General features: G+C 46.3%; 1 protein-coding gene across 1 annotated transcript in view; it reads right to left on the bottom strand.

Moving 5' to 3' along the window:
- Positions 1–14,196, bottom strand: part of MYO5C (myosin VC) — a 91,164-nt gene that overhangs the window by 29,386 nt on the left and 47,582 nt on the right. The window contains exons 20-28 of the mRNA XM_031453041.2: positions 12,110–12,275; positions 11,647–11,793; positions 9,591–9,755; positions 8,218–8,311; positions 5,454–5,517; positions 2,471–2,651; positions 834–927; positions 459–522; positions 297–377 (exon numbers count right to left, since the gene is read on the bottom strand). Of these exons, the coding sequence (XP_031308901.2) occupies positions 297–377; positions 459–522; positions 834–927; positions 2,471–2,651; positions 5,454–5,517; positions 8,218–8,311; positions 9,591–9,755; positions 11,647–11,793; positions 12,110–12,275 (1,056 nt within the window). The remainder of the gene's footprint in view (positions 1–296; positions 378–458; positions 523–833; positions 928–2,470; positions 2,652–5,453; positions 5,518–8,217; positions 8,312–9,590; positions 9,756–11,646; positions 11,794–12,109; positions 12,276–14,196) is intronic.

Raw genomic sequence — 14,196 nt, 5'->3', positions numbered from 1 at the left:
CTTAAATTTAAACATATCTATATATCTATAGCAACACTAGCTGACTTATTTGATATAATTAGTTTTCATTGTACAGGTTATGGGTTTTATTACTTGGCCATGTATCCCACAAAGAGATAGTTCTTCATTACTAAACTAATTCTCTAATCCTTGAAGAAATATTTCCAGGGATTATTAGACCATTCTACTGTAGGAAATTTACTTTTTGTATCAAATTTACGTAACATAAAATTTTGACTTTCTGGTAGTCTGTTGTCTCTGAAAAATCACAAAGAACCCTGAGGGGAATTTCTCACCGTGTTGCTTTCTTTAGTCCTTCATAAGCAAACCAAAGTTCTCCATCCTCATTTAAATGTTCCAAATCTTTCACAGAGAGCCTACAACACAAGGAGAGTAAGAAAATCATGTCTCTCATGTGTTACACGTCTCTAAGTGCTTGGTAATGCAAAAATGATTACCTGCTTCTTACATCTTCAATGTCATAGCTCTCAAGAAGCTGTCTGGTGATCTCTGACATCTGTTCTGAAAGGAAAAGGCAGAGCTGGTATAAATTACATTTTTTGTGTGATTTCTCATTTCCCATTTCCAGTTCTCCAGCTCCACAGACTCTCTAGCTAACCATCCCATCAGCTGATTAACTCACCAGCTGACTGACCAACCAACCAACCTATCTACCAGCTATGAAGTCAACCAGCTATTCAACCTATCATATATCCACCAACCAGCTAACCAACAGCCTCAGACCAGTCAAAGGACACACTGCCTTCGCAGTGACACCTCTGGTAATAACACAGCCCGCACCCTAAGGACTCAGTGATTCGTGTCTTTGTTACCTCTCATTTCCCGTTTTTGGGACTGCACGTGTTTCTCCACGTCTATCTTCTGTGTCTGAAGTAGCTCTATCTCCTTTTCAAACTCCGAGATTGTCTGAATCACAGCAATGATGGAACCAGGTGAAGAAAAAACAGATATCGTGATTCACATCAGAAAAAGAAGCACTGTCACTGTATTACACATCCATGCAAGGTGTTCTCACTGCAGCTGCTTAGTTAAAATCTTGTTAAACCATCACTGCCCATAAAACTTGGCCTCAAAGCATTGTTCAATTGTTCAAAATACTGTTATTCCTAGAGTACTTGGTTCTATCAATAGAATTTGCTTTCCTACAATATAAAGGAAAAAAATTTTTACTGCAAGCTTGGGGTGAGGAGGGGGAGGTGGTCATGGGGGCTAAGTTTTTTTTCAGTGTATGATGAAATCGTGGATGTGAGGAAGTGGGCAAAGTCACCACCTTTGTAATTGTGGGTCTGGCCCAGCGGCAGGGCCAGGGCGTGCCCTGGAGGTGTGGGAGTTGGCGGTGGGGGCATGACTGGGGACCACGAGGGGAAGTTCTGGCTGTGGGGAAGAGGCTGTGTGCTGCTCTTTGTAATGTTTCAAGTCACATGTGAATTCACTTCTAGGCTGATTATAACATAGATGCTGATGATAATGGGTTTGTTTTCTTTGAAAATCAGAGTAATTCCCTTAATACACCACACTGGAGAGACTGGACCATCGTTTTAGCTACCGAAGAGGAAGTCAGTGACAAATATTGGTGTCTTACTCCAAGTGCAGCCACATGACTTCCCAAGACGCAGACTATAGCCAGACGAGGTGACTCCCGCAGAGGGACATCAGTCTTACGTGACTGCTAAGAATGAAGCACTCAAAGGCATATGTAGTCCTTCCCGATTCCACGGTCCAATCTCCTACTTTTAAACAATAAGCAACCAGGGCTCAGAGAGTATGGGCAGTTCTACTGAGAAATTCAGAGAGAACCCACGTGAATCTTAGAAGTGACACATCTTCTAAACCATGCCTGGCTAGCATGGCTATTCCGTGACAATTGCAGAGAATATTTGTGTAATCTTAACAATTATTCTATTAACATGTTTCACACATCTAGTGGACGCTTAAAAGCTACCCAAACTTACAATGAAATGGTTGGCACTGAGGAAGAAAGGACACACAGGTTTGTGTTTTCTGATAGGGAAGGAATTCAGATAAGCCTGGATTGTCCAAGCATGGACCATTGCTTGTGTCCATTATCTGCTAACATTTTGAAGTGGAAGATTCTGACACAGTAATTTAATTTTAATACAGGTATTTGTAGATACAGAACAACATGATGGATTATGTAACAGTGGTTCATGTCAATTTATAATTTCATATGGAAGTATTCTCTAGGTCAACATATTTCAGTAACTTTTATGTAAATGGAATTTTTGTAAAGTAAGAATACTGACTTTTAAAGCATGAACAGTAGTACTGCTAAGGCAAAGGCAGTATTGGGGCTACTCTTGAAGGAACTGAAGGAATCAGGGTCCTTCTGCCTTCACACGGGGGCACGTTTAGCTGAGCCGATGGGGGTGAGGACCTGCCCCGCCGCGCGCAGGTCAGACGCACTGAGAAAGTGAGGAGCAGCCCCTACCTTCGCCTGCTGGCTCAGCCGGGCCACTTCCCCCTTCAGGCCGTCAGAGGTGACCCGCTCCTCCTCCAGCTGGTGCTGTAGTTGCATTTTCTCACTCTTGAGAGATTTAATTTCTTCTTTCAAAGACCGGATCTGCTTCTCATAGTCTTGTGTTTTCAGTTCAAAACTTTTTTCAAGAAGTCTAAGCGGCAAAAGAAGAAAATAATTTGGAACTGTCTCTTAAGTTTTTTACCCTGAATTAGAACAGCACATCATTTTGAAAATCAGAGGAGACTCAGAAAGGGGGAGCTATGTTAGGACCTACTGTGAGGGTCCAATAGACAATGGTCTTATTTCTAGCAGACTGCTTTCTGTTCCCTTAGGGTAAGGGAGCTTCTTATACCTTCTGATCAGAGAAGTGCAACCCTACAGCGAACACACACAGCAAACACAACAGAGGGAAGCTTAACTTAGACTCAATTGGCAGGGGAGGGTATAGCTCAGTGGTAGAGTCGTGCTTAGCATGCACGAGGTCCTGGGTTCAATCCCCAGTACCTCTATTAAAATAAATAAGCAAATAAACCTAGTTCCCCTACCCACCCCCAACCAAAAACCAAACACCAAACAAAAAGACAATGGTTTTTGGGGTGCTGTATCCCTCCAAGCCACCCTGGTTCCATGAGGTCCCCAACAGGGGTCACTTCCCTCAGCAAAGACACACATTCTGCCAAGTTCTGTCCCCTGCTCAGAGACAAGGATCCTGAAGCGGATTGGCTTAAACAAGTTCATACAGCCATTTAATGTGTCAAAGGGTCCAACCCTAGAATAAACTGCAGCCAACCCAGGTGCCCAAAAGGCCATGAAAAGCCAGTTCCTTGAGAGATGGTTGCTCAATTAAGTATGGGGTGACTGATCAAAACAATAACCAAAGAGAGACACAGAACCTAGACCAGCCCAACACAGCCCATGGGGGGCCCAGTCAGAACTGAAGCCGCCTTAGGAGCTCTGTGAGGTTATAAATCACCTTTCTACTTGCAGGGCTATCAACTCAGTCCATTTTATGACTTGCTTTTACAGCACAAAGGGGAAAACCCTGAGGAAGAGGGTCTTATTCCCAATAGGTGCTTGTTTCATTCCTGATAGGTGTTTGTTTCATTTCTTTTTATAGGTATTAACAAACTTTTAAACTTTGCTTTCAGGTTTTAAAAAGAACAACAGTGGTCCTATGAGGCCAGGAAAATACATATGAAGAAGCAAATTGCAACCAGAAATCTTATGTAAAGAGAATCTTAGACTTGTAGCCTAAACTGTCTGGGAGCGCACCCACTGATTGCGGGATCTTTGAGGCTCTTGAGGTTTGTGATGGGACCAAGTCTTCCCCAGTCAGCCAACCAGGGACTGAGCGGCAAGTGAGTGCTGATGAGGACTGCAAAGAGCTCAAAGAGATCTGACCTCAGGCTGGCTCTCCAAGCCCCTGCTTGAAATAACCTCTCCCAAGTGGCCAAGGAACACCACGAGATGCCAATAGCTGAGCTCCTCTTCTAGAGTTAAGAGTTCACTGAAAAACAGACTTGTCAAGGTAAAGAGTTAGCTATCTCTATTTAAAAACTGATGTAGGTATGATCCAGCAACTCCACTCCTGGGTATACAACCAAAGAAAAGGAAAACACTAATTCAAAAGGATACATGAAACCCCCCCTCTGTGTTCATAGCAGCACTATTTATGATAGCCAAGACATGGAAACAACCTAAATGTCCACTAACAGATGAATGGATAAAGATGTGGCATATATATGCAATGGAATATTACTCAGCCATAAAAAAGAATGAAGTTATTCCATTCATAATAACATGGATGAAACCAGGGGAGTTTTATGCTTAGTGAAATAAGTCAGAGAAAGACAAATACTGTGTGTTATCGCTTATATGTGGAATCTAAAAAGTAGAACATATGAATGAATATAACAAAATAGAAACAAACTCATAGAAGAAACTAGTGGTTACCAGTGGGGAGAGGGGAGGGGGAGGGGCAAGATCAGGCTAGGTGATTAAGAGGTACAAACTACTATGTAGAAAATAAATTAGCTACAAGGACATATTGTAAAACACAGGGAGTCTAGCTAATATTTTACAACAATTAAAAATGGAGTATAATGTGTAAAAATTTTGAATCACTACATTGTACACCTAAAACTAATATAATACTTTAAGTCAACTATATATCTAAAAAAAATTGATGTAGGATCATGAAACTCCTTATGTATCTGTTAACTCTTGGAGCTCTTCAGTGACACTCTCTCCTCTAAATTCTTGGCATCCTGCCCCAGCCCCCCAGACCCAGGCTCTCCTAACTTAACAGGAAAGATGTACATCCTGCCACCCAGGCAGCCCTGGGCCTTTGAGCCCTTGACAGAGACGACAGAGACGTGCCAAGAATGTTCCATTTTCCCCCAGCACCCTGGAGATTTAAAAACCTGTGAGTTGACTCCTGAAGAGAGGGGAGCACAGACTGGAGCCTTTGGACCTTAGCAAAGGGTTTACTACTGTCACAGGAAAGGCGGGGCTGGAACAGTAAAAAGTCATGGGGACCCGTTTTAATTTTTATGGGGTGGGCTACATCCCTTATTCTCTGGGACAAGAGTCACATTAACAGACACAATGTGGGGTAGGGGGAAGGGAGGGAGGTTTATAAAAGGCAATCATCTTCATCCTTGGACTTGATGGATGCTGAAAGAGGTAGCAGTCTCTGAACTTCTGTTTTGGCAATAAAGGGAAAGCAAGAAATTCCCAGGGGTGCACTGTGCCCACGGGTGCAGAACCTGTACAGTGTCTGAAAGGTGTACACTGGGGACTTAGCTCTCACAAAACTCAGTCGCTCACTTCCTAAAAGTATTCACACCCTGCTCTCCTATATCTGTGATCTGCAACTGCAAGCTGAGAAGCAAAACAGAAAACAGCAGAGAGAGAAGAAAGCAGCGGCTTTAACACAAATTAGATTTCATACATTCTTTGTCGCTCTTCTTTTTGAACATCATCAAAGAGCTGCTTGGTGAGGTCGTCCATTTTTTCTGTGAAAAGAGAATGCTCTTTGAAATATGTCGGCAAAGCAACACTTTTATCACTTCATGTCACGTTTGAGAAAGTGAGACTGCAAGAATAACCATGTGATATTTATTCCTAATGGGATTTAAGAGGGTAACTGTCATTTTTTAAAAATTGAAGTATAGATAAAAGAATTTCAAAATCATCATCCTCACCCATTTGTTGTGTTGGAATCTATAGTTTCATTCATAGTTCTTTTATTGGTCTGAATACCATTTGTTTTATTAAAACAGATATGTTGGCGTTGAAACAACAAATATTAAAAGTAACAGAAACCCTTTGGAAAGAAAATGATCGATTATGGGGTTGTCCATGTCAGCACTACTGATGCTTCAGCCAGGTACTTCTCGCTGTGGAGAGGGGGCCGTCCTGTGCACTGTGGGATGTCCAACACCATCCCTGGCTTCTACCCTCGGGAAGCCAGTAGCACCTTTGCTCTAGCTGTGACACCAAAAATGTCTCCAGTCATTGCCAAATGCCTGGAGAGGGAGGGGGAAACAAAACCAGCTTGGTGGAGAACCACTCATTCATGATAACCAAGAAAATAATAAAGCATCTGTCTTCATCTGGGGAAGAGGAAACATAAAAAGCCGCTGTTGCATTTAAACACAAGAATCCAACACAAAGTATAGGGCAAGCAGGACTTGACCATTAGGAAACAGTCACTGGGGTTCAGGACAGTCTGTGGTTAGGACAGCCCCACGTTCCCAACGTGTCCACACACAACAGGTGCCCTTCAGAACAGGGGCTGAATGACAGATGCAGACAGCCCAGTGTGTGCTTAGCGTACACCTCACTCTTGAGTTCTACCTCATTTCTGAGTCCTCCCCTGGAGGGGAACCCAGGGATGAGGTGACAATAGCAATCCTTCAAATTACTTGGTTTAAAAAAAAAAAGCCACCAGTTTAATAGTTTGTCTAATGCAGTGTAAAATGTCCCTGAATCAAAATGATTGCTTCAGAATGTCATGAGTTGGCCAGAAAATACTAGGGAAAATGCTTAAGCTTTAATTGAGAAGCCACCATACTTGGTATAATTTCAATTTTTAAGTCTTTCACAGAACCGACGTCAATTCTGGTGCTTACCATCTTGGGACATTTTCAAATGGGCTTAAGAGGCTGCTCAAATGGGACTTTCTTCCCCAAAGCAACTTTGTCCAAGTTGGAATCTCAAAAAAAGGGAAACAGCATTCAATGACATCTCTTAGCCAGATGTCACAAAGGTCAATGGAGTTTGATGCTTTCATAAAACTCTGTTTGCCATGTGAAGGGAGATCCACAGGATAAGCAGTTTATAAACACTGGGTATGCAAGTTTTCAGGCACAAAATTATCCATACAAACATGTCAAATACATAATTTTCAGTACACACTTGTAGGAATTTAAATTTGTTTTCTGGGAAATTCCCCTTGTAAAAGTCAGGAAAAAAAAAAACCAAAACCAAATATTCAAGAGGTATTGTAATAAAAAAAAAAGGCGAACGTGGATGAGCCCTTCCCTAATTCAGGTTCAGAGTTTACTCACAGACCTCTGACCTCCTCCTGTTCATCACTGACACGTACACAGACTCCAATGCCCAGGTCATCAGCCCTTAGACACAGGGAAGGGGCATGCGGCATCTGGAGCAGGAGGTCGTGCCCACCCTTGGCATTCCTGAAATGCCCTCCTGCTCTGCTGGCCGGGGCTCAGGGTGCTTACTTCCTCCTCCTGACACGTGCTTCTCCTGCACTTGGACCAGAGCCCCCAATGCTGCTCCAGATCCTGGCATATCCAGCAATGGCTGGGCCTGATGTGTGTGTGCTAGACCCTGGGTCTGAACCCTTGTGCTCTTGCTGCCCCCCACGTTGGAGCTTAAAGAACGGATCCAGGACAAGATAGATAATCCAGGGTGGGCTCTAACCCATCTGGTCAGGAAGCACCAGGCTCACGTCCCTGCTGCCCTTTCTGGCATTTAGCAAATGCTTGCAATTAGAATTTGAGTTGGACAAATACAGACAGGCAGAGCTAGGCCAAGCGTGGCTGCTCCACACCCCGAAGGAAGTGATACTGCGGGTCCTGAGGGTCTGCATCTGACAGCCCGGGGCCCATGTGGCTCAGGGCTAAGCAGGGCCCCCTGCTCAGAGCCAGGACAGTAGCCGAGGATGTTGAGTACCATTTGGACTAAGTAACCTGGACAGAGCTGAAATCTGAGTGCAAATCCTTGACAAGGCACAAACATGCCCCCAACAGTCCCCTGACTATGCGTCAGGATCACCACAAAGTTTACAAAAACAAACAACAACAACAACAACAAACCAGATGTCTGAACCACCCTGGCCACCGCCACCCACAGACACACGGGTGCACACACCCACAGACGCCCCCTCCTTCTGATACAACAGCTCCAGGCTTACAGCCCACCCGTCTGTACTCCTGCAAACGGTCCAGGAGGTCCTGCGGCACAGACAGGGTCTGCTGAGCTCTGACAACAGATGCAAATAAACCAGCTGAATCTGCAGGACAGAATGGCCACAATTTTTAAAAAGTTATTCTCTGGAGCGGAAGTTTCCTCATGACACCAGCGATCGCTAGTCCGGCCTGGAAGGCGGCTCCCGCCCAGGACCCTGTTCGCGGGCGGCCGGCCTGGTGAGCGGGGAGGCGCGCGCGCTGGGCCACCCGGGGCTTTACCTTTCATCTCTTCAGTCTTCTCCTGAAGCTTCAGCTGTATTTGCTCTTTTTGTGTTTCCAATTCTGAATTATGCTTCTGAAGCGTTGCCAATTTCTAGCAAAGGGGAGGAAAAAAACACTTTTTTTAAAATCTCATTTCGAGTTTTGTCTCCATCGCTTTTCTCGGTGAAGAGCTGTGTATTTTTAAATCAGTATATTCTGGTCTCGGCTCCCGTCCACAGGTAACAGCCGGCACCAGCCCACTGCAAATGCTGCATTTAGCTCCACATGCAAGGGCTCCATGTGATTTTAACAGACACTGGTGTCCAGCCTGGCCCGGCCATGGATGAGATCAAGGACAAGGAATCAAATCCAAAGTCTCCTCAAAGCCAAAGAACTCCTTTGTCTTTTTCTTGGTTATAAATAGCCAGAGTATTTATACATCTAACATGATATAAGCAATTCATGATAGAAAGTGGATTCACACTTTAAGAGTGTTATGACTCAGGAGGGATGTGTGGTCATGATAGAAGCTCTCTTGGTAAAGTGCCTGCTGGGCTGAAAGCTGGGGGCCCCTGGGTGCTGACGGCCAGAGATTGGCAGTACGGGAAATGCCCACAGCCATGCTGGTGCAGCCGGGCACCTGGTCATGAGGAGGGCAGAGGGATGCCCTGAGGCTCCAGGCTGCCACAGCCCCGGGTGCTGTAGGACTTCAGAAGGTGCAGCAGAACAGACAGTAACAAAGATCACCTACTTTGAAAATAGTTTATGCTCGTGCAGGGCTCTATGACAGTCATTTGGCTAAATTATTCCATCTCATAATTTTATCCTCACAACAACCCTGTCAGTCCTTTTTTGTTATTCTCATTTGACATATGAGAAAACCAAAATTCCGAGAGGGTAAGTGATTTGCAAAAGGTTGCCCAGCCAGATGGCAGCAAAGACAAGATTTGGACCCAGCACATCTGATTTTTACATCTACTGCTCTTTTTACTACACCACAGAGATGACAACTGCCCAAGCTTTGCACTGCTGCTCTGGGGAAGATGCTTCCAGGGCACACACCAGACGGACAAGTGACAGAGGACCCAGGCCGTGCTGGAAGAGAGGGAAGCATCTGGTCCTAGCTCCTTCTCCGGCCTTCCGTCACTTTACACAAGTCGAATGGAAGAGGAAACCATATGTGTTGCTTCTTGAAGGGTTATCCTCCTCCTCCCCCAGACTCTAGGCCTCCAATCTCCCCTCCCCTAAAACGCAGGCTCCCTTTGGTAATGGAAGCCAATAGAAATATCTGATTTGTTCTGAAGAAATCTGCTTTGTGGGAAAATGCTGTGCTGTGTTCTTGCCCGAGGAAAGGCTCACAACCTATGTCCACAGTCACAGCCAGCACTGACCTCCTCCACAGAAGCCTTGTATCTCCTCCCCTTCTCCTCATAATTGTGCCTGTGGGCAGCTGCCCTGTCCAGTTCTGATTCCAGCTTCTGAATCTTCTCCACGTCACCGGCCCGAAGAGCGGCCAAGCTGGTCAGCTTCTCCACCAGCCCATGGTTCTCTTTGTTCTGCAGAAAAGAATCGTCAGGTACTTGGGGGTTATCGCAAATAAAGAGGCTGTTCCACCTGCTTCACACAACTTTCATCTAAACCAGAGGTTTATTCACACTGACCATATCCGTCATTGCAATGGCTTGTCTGAGCATCCTCGCCCCAGTGAGCACAGGGAGGCAGGGCTGGTCAGGCACATGCCTTCCTGAGCTGGAGGCTCTTTCAGTCCAACCCTGGAGCTCCAGGCCAATCCTAATGTTGTGGGCTGAACTGTGTCCCCTCTGTCCCCCAAAATTCAAAGTCCTAATCCCCAGTACCTCAGAACATCACTGTATTGGAGAATTACATCTTAAAAGATGTAATTAAGGTAAAATGAGGTCATATGGGTGGGCCCACTGGCTAATCCTGACCAGTGTCCTTGTAAGAAGAGATCAGGACCCAGACACACAGGCAGAAGATGATGTGACGACCTAGGGAGAAGCCATGCGCAAGCCAGGGAGAGGCGCCTCAGAAGAAAACAACGCTGCCAGCACCTTGATCTTGGACTTTCTGCCTCCAGCACTGTGAGAAAATAAATGCCTGTGGCTTAAGCCACCCAGTCTGCGCTGGCTTGTTATGGCAGCTGGAGCGCACGAACACCTAGTATGGAGCTCAGGCCGTGTGGGGACTCCCACTGGCCCCGCTCCCAGCTGGCCATGGCTGTTTTTCAGCGCTGTTCTGCACAAGCTACACAACATGCAGGCCTGTGCACAACAGCACAAGGAGGGGAAACTGCATCAAAACCCCAAGTTTCTGGTTTGCACATTCATCCATTCACCAAGGACCCTATGGTACAGCTTAGGGTTAAGTTTAAAGTTTACTGTAGGAGAACCTTTTGTGACAGATGCAGGAGTGAGTTCTTCAGATGCGCACTCCACAGCCCTCCCCCACTGGCTGGGGGTAGAGGGAGTTTTTTCCTGCCAGTGGGAGTAGTATGAGGAATCTTCCCAAACTAGGCAGGCTGCAGCTAGACCACATGAACCTTTGGGCAAGTTAGAAAAAGGCAACGCCTCTGGGCCAACGCACCTCTGAGGGAGAATGGCTTGGCGTGAACTTAGCATCTTTGTGCAAATTAGAAAAAGGCATTCCTGCTTCAAGGCAGTACAGCTTTTCACCAAGACATGTCGGCTGGCAAGTGAAGCCAGACTGGATTTCAGCCCCACCTGCTCTCTTGGGTGGATGCCCTTGTGCAGTATGCAACCTACACAACCATACATCTCTGCCCTTTAGAGTGTGCTTCTGTTTTCCAGCTCAGGTTGTCCATGTACACGGTTGGAGTCTCTTCACATGGGCATAAATCTTAACAGTACCAGTGAAAAAAATTAGTTTATCAATAGTCAATCTAAAAAAGAAATAGAGAATTTTATTTAAGCCAATCTGAGGATTCTAACCCAGGAGACAGTCTTTCAGAAAGCTCTGAGGATTGTTCTACCTGTTAGAGGCCAAAGCAAAATTCTGTAAGTTTTTGAGACAAAGGGTTATATATCAAAGTAATTACACTGACAGTTTACACAGTCCTGCAAGGCAACTAGTGGGTCATTGTGATTCTTTACCAGATTAAGGAAGAAATGTTATCTCTTAAGGAGCTACCTTGCTGGCACCAGGAAGAAATTGCTTTTTTGAGGGGCGTGGTAAGTAGGCATTCCTGTGTCTTCTAAGGGGATCTAGTTAATGTATAAAGCAGATGCACAATACACACTAAAGGGGAGGGGATCGTGGCTAAAACAGCAGAGAACATTTTATGTTACATTTTTCCTGTCCTGCCTTAAAATAATTTCATTTCATCTAGAGCATAGCTAAGGAACTGGACCAGCACAAAATAAATCTGCTAGAAAAAGTAAATATGAAAGATGCATTCTGAATACCTACCTGATCTTCTAGCTTCTTCTGCAGACGCTGAACTCTGTAAGTAAGCTGAATGTTGAGCACGAATCGTCGGATATTCTGGAATCTGCGTCTGGCCAGCCATGCTCGGGCATATTTCTGAAGGATCACAGCCTTGTGTTGCTCCAGCATCTTTAAAACAAGATTTTGTGAAATGCTAACTGGATCGCCACTTTTTCTCATCAGCCCCTCCACTGTTGGGAGATGCAACTACCAAAATAATTCTACAGGGTAAAACTCCAGTTTCCTGTCATCAATCCACAGAGCCCTACTACCTAGAATTCTGAAACAATAACCAAATCCCACGTGTAGCTGACAGTTTCAAACTGACATTCACATCCCAGAACCCCCGCTCCCTGCAATGTCTTCATGCAGAAAAACTGTCACAACTACTGTTAGTGAAAAATAGCCTGAGCCCTGGGAAACCCGAGTCCCAGGAAAGCCGCACCTTTCGATACCTCCTCCTCGCCAGGAATCCTCGAGTGTAGGCCTGGATGGTGATGGTGGCCACGCGAATCAGCTGGTACAAATTGCGAACGAGATACCCACGACAGTACTTCTGAATGACTATGGCCGCCCACGCTTCTTTTAAGGTTCTGGCGGTAACAGCTCTCCTTGGTTAAAAGAAAGGTAGAGTAAGTCTGTTATCCACGGGGCCCTGACTTCTACTCCAGATCGACTAGCTCACGAAGGGCTTTTTCACTAAGGCATATCAAATATTCTGCAAATCTACACAGTAAACTCTGTATGTGGTTTATGCTAATGTCGACTTAAGATCAGCGTCATTACCTCTCCTTTCCACCCTGATCTGAATGTGGATCTGCTCCAGGCACGAGACACCACATGGGAACTTTCACACCCTTCACATTCAGGCCCAGCAACCCACCATCACTCAAGTACCTGCAGAGACTCTGACAACAGGACTGTACTTTGACACTGCACGTGTTCATTCCCCCGACATTCCTTCTTGTGGGAGATCACACTGGAGGCTCTCAGTCAGGATGGGGGTGGGGGCTGGAAAACTACTGCCTGGGGGCCACATCTGCAGCCTCCCCCCCTCTACTGTCAAGTCTTGCTGGAATACAGCTTCACCTCTTATTCACACATGGCCCATGTCTGACTTCAGGCTACAAAGGCTGAGTTGAATGGTTGTGAGAGAAAATGCAGGACCCGCAAAGCCCAGAGTGTTTGGCCCTTACAGAAAAAGTTGGTTGACCCCTGTCTGAAGGACTGGAGGTGAAGACGAAGTTCTTACCTCCAGAGTTTCCTACCTCGTGAGTCAGACAGTCTTGGAAATGGTCAAGTAGGATAAGAGGAAAAACAAAACTACTAAAAGGTCTATAAGAGAGATCTTACTGAACTACCATTCTGCTCAGGAAGAGCTAACATGTGGGCCAGCCTCAATGAAAAAGTAGGATTTTTAAGTCAGTGAAGGCTGGAAAAGGCACTTCAGGCTGAGGGCCTGGCGAAGGCATGGAAGCCTTAGCAGTGCCTGAAATAGAAAAAGAGAATTTGTCTGAAATCTTTGGAAGATAAGCTACGTGGAGCAAATTGGTAGTCAGTGAGGTGAGAAAAATAGTTGGGGACCATTTGTTGTTAAAATATATATATTTGTTGAACACCTACTAAATGACAGCCCCTGTGCTGGGTCCTAGATACAGATGCAGTGGGAACCAGGCAGGTGTGGTCTATGTCATCACAGCACTTCCATTCTCATGTTTGCGTCTAGGCCCAGCAGGGCCCTGAACGACAGTCAAAGGCTGAATGCTCTTCTCTGGGAAACAAGGGCTCTGGAGACATTAAAGGCAGGAGCAGGGCCGTGGCTCACTCAGGCGCTGCTTTGGGAAGACGGGAGGGAAGGACAGCTGGAGGAGGGCTGTGCTGTTAAGAGTGGGAGGCAAGCCATGATGAAGGCCTCATCCTGGGCAGGGCGCACAAATGGAATGAATGGGACAGACACAGAGGCGAGCATGCCATCGACTGCCAGGCCCGGGAGACTGCTGCTGTGAACTGAACCAAGGGCCCGGGAGGGTAAGGCTGGCTGTGTGTGCGTGTTAAGATAATGGCTCTAGGGTGCCAGAAGGCAAGTCCAGACAGCCCTTGAACACCTGCCTCCTTGATTACCCTCACAGGGAGAGAAGGAGGGAGGCAGGGCAGACACAGAGAAGCACAGAGTGCTCTCCAGGAAGGAGCCCAGCATGGCTCTAGGGAGTACTGCAAACTGTGGGAGGGGCGAGGGGCGTGGCCGGCGGAACTGCCCTCTTCTCAGGCAGCCCCACCCAGGGGCTCAGGGCCTGCTGCCAGAGCCTTGCCAGGGCCCACTCCGCACTGTCTGCGCCCACCACCTGCACTGGTCAGCGGCTACCGATGGTGTGTTTACTCAGAGGCTTCAACTAGGACCCTGATCATCTCAGGCGTTTTCAATTCCCGGGAACCAGGGGCACAGCCCCTCTAGCTGATCTCCCTGGGAATCCTGACCCTCTTCAGCAACACCCTGAGGGGCTTCCCTCTCTCCAGGGTCCTGGTTGTCACCTC

The sequence above is a fragment of the Camelus dromedarius genome, chromosome 5 (genome assembly GCF_036321535.1).
Source record: "Camelus dromedarius isolate mCamDro1 chromosome 5, mCamDro1.pat, whole genome shotgun sequence".
In the NCBI taxonomy this organism is placed as follows: Eukaryota; Metazoa; Chordata; class Mammalia; order Artiodactyla; family Camelidae; genus Camelus; species Camelus dromedarius.
The sequence above is the reverse complement of the archived record's forward strand: the minus strand, read 5'-3'. Positions and strand labels throughout refer to the sequence as shown.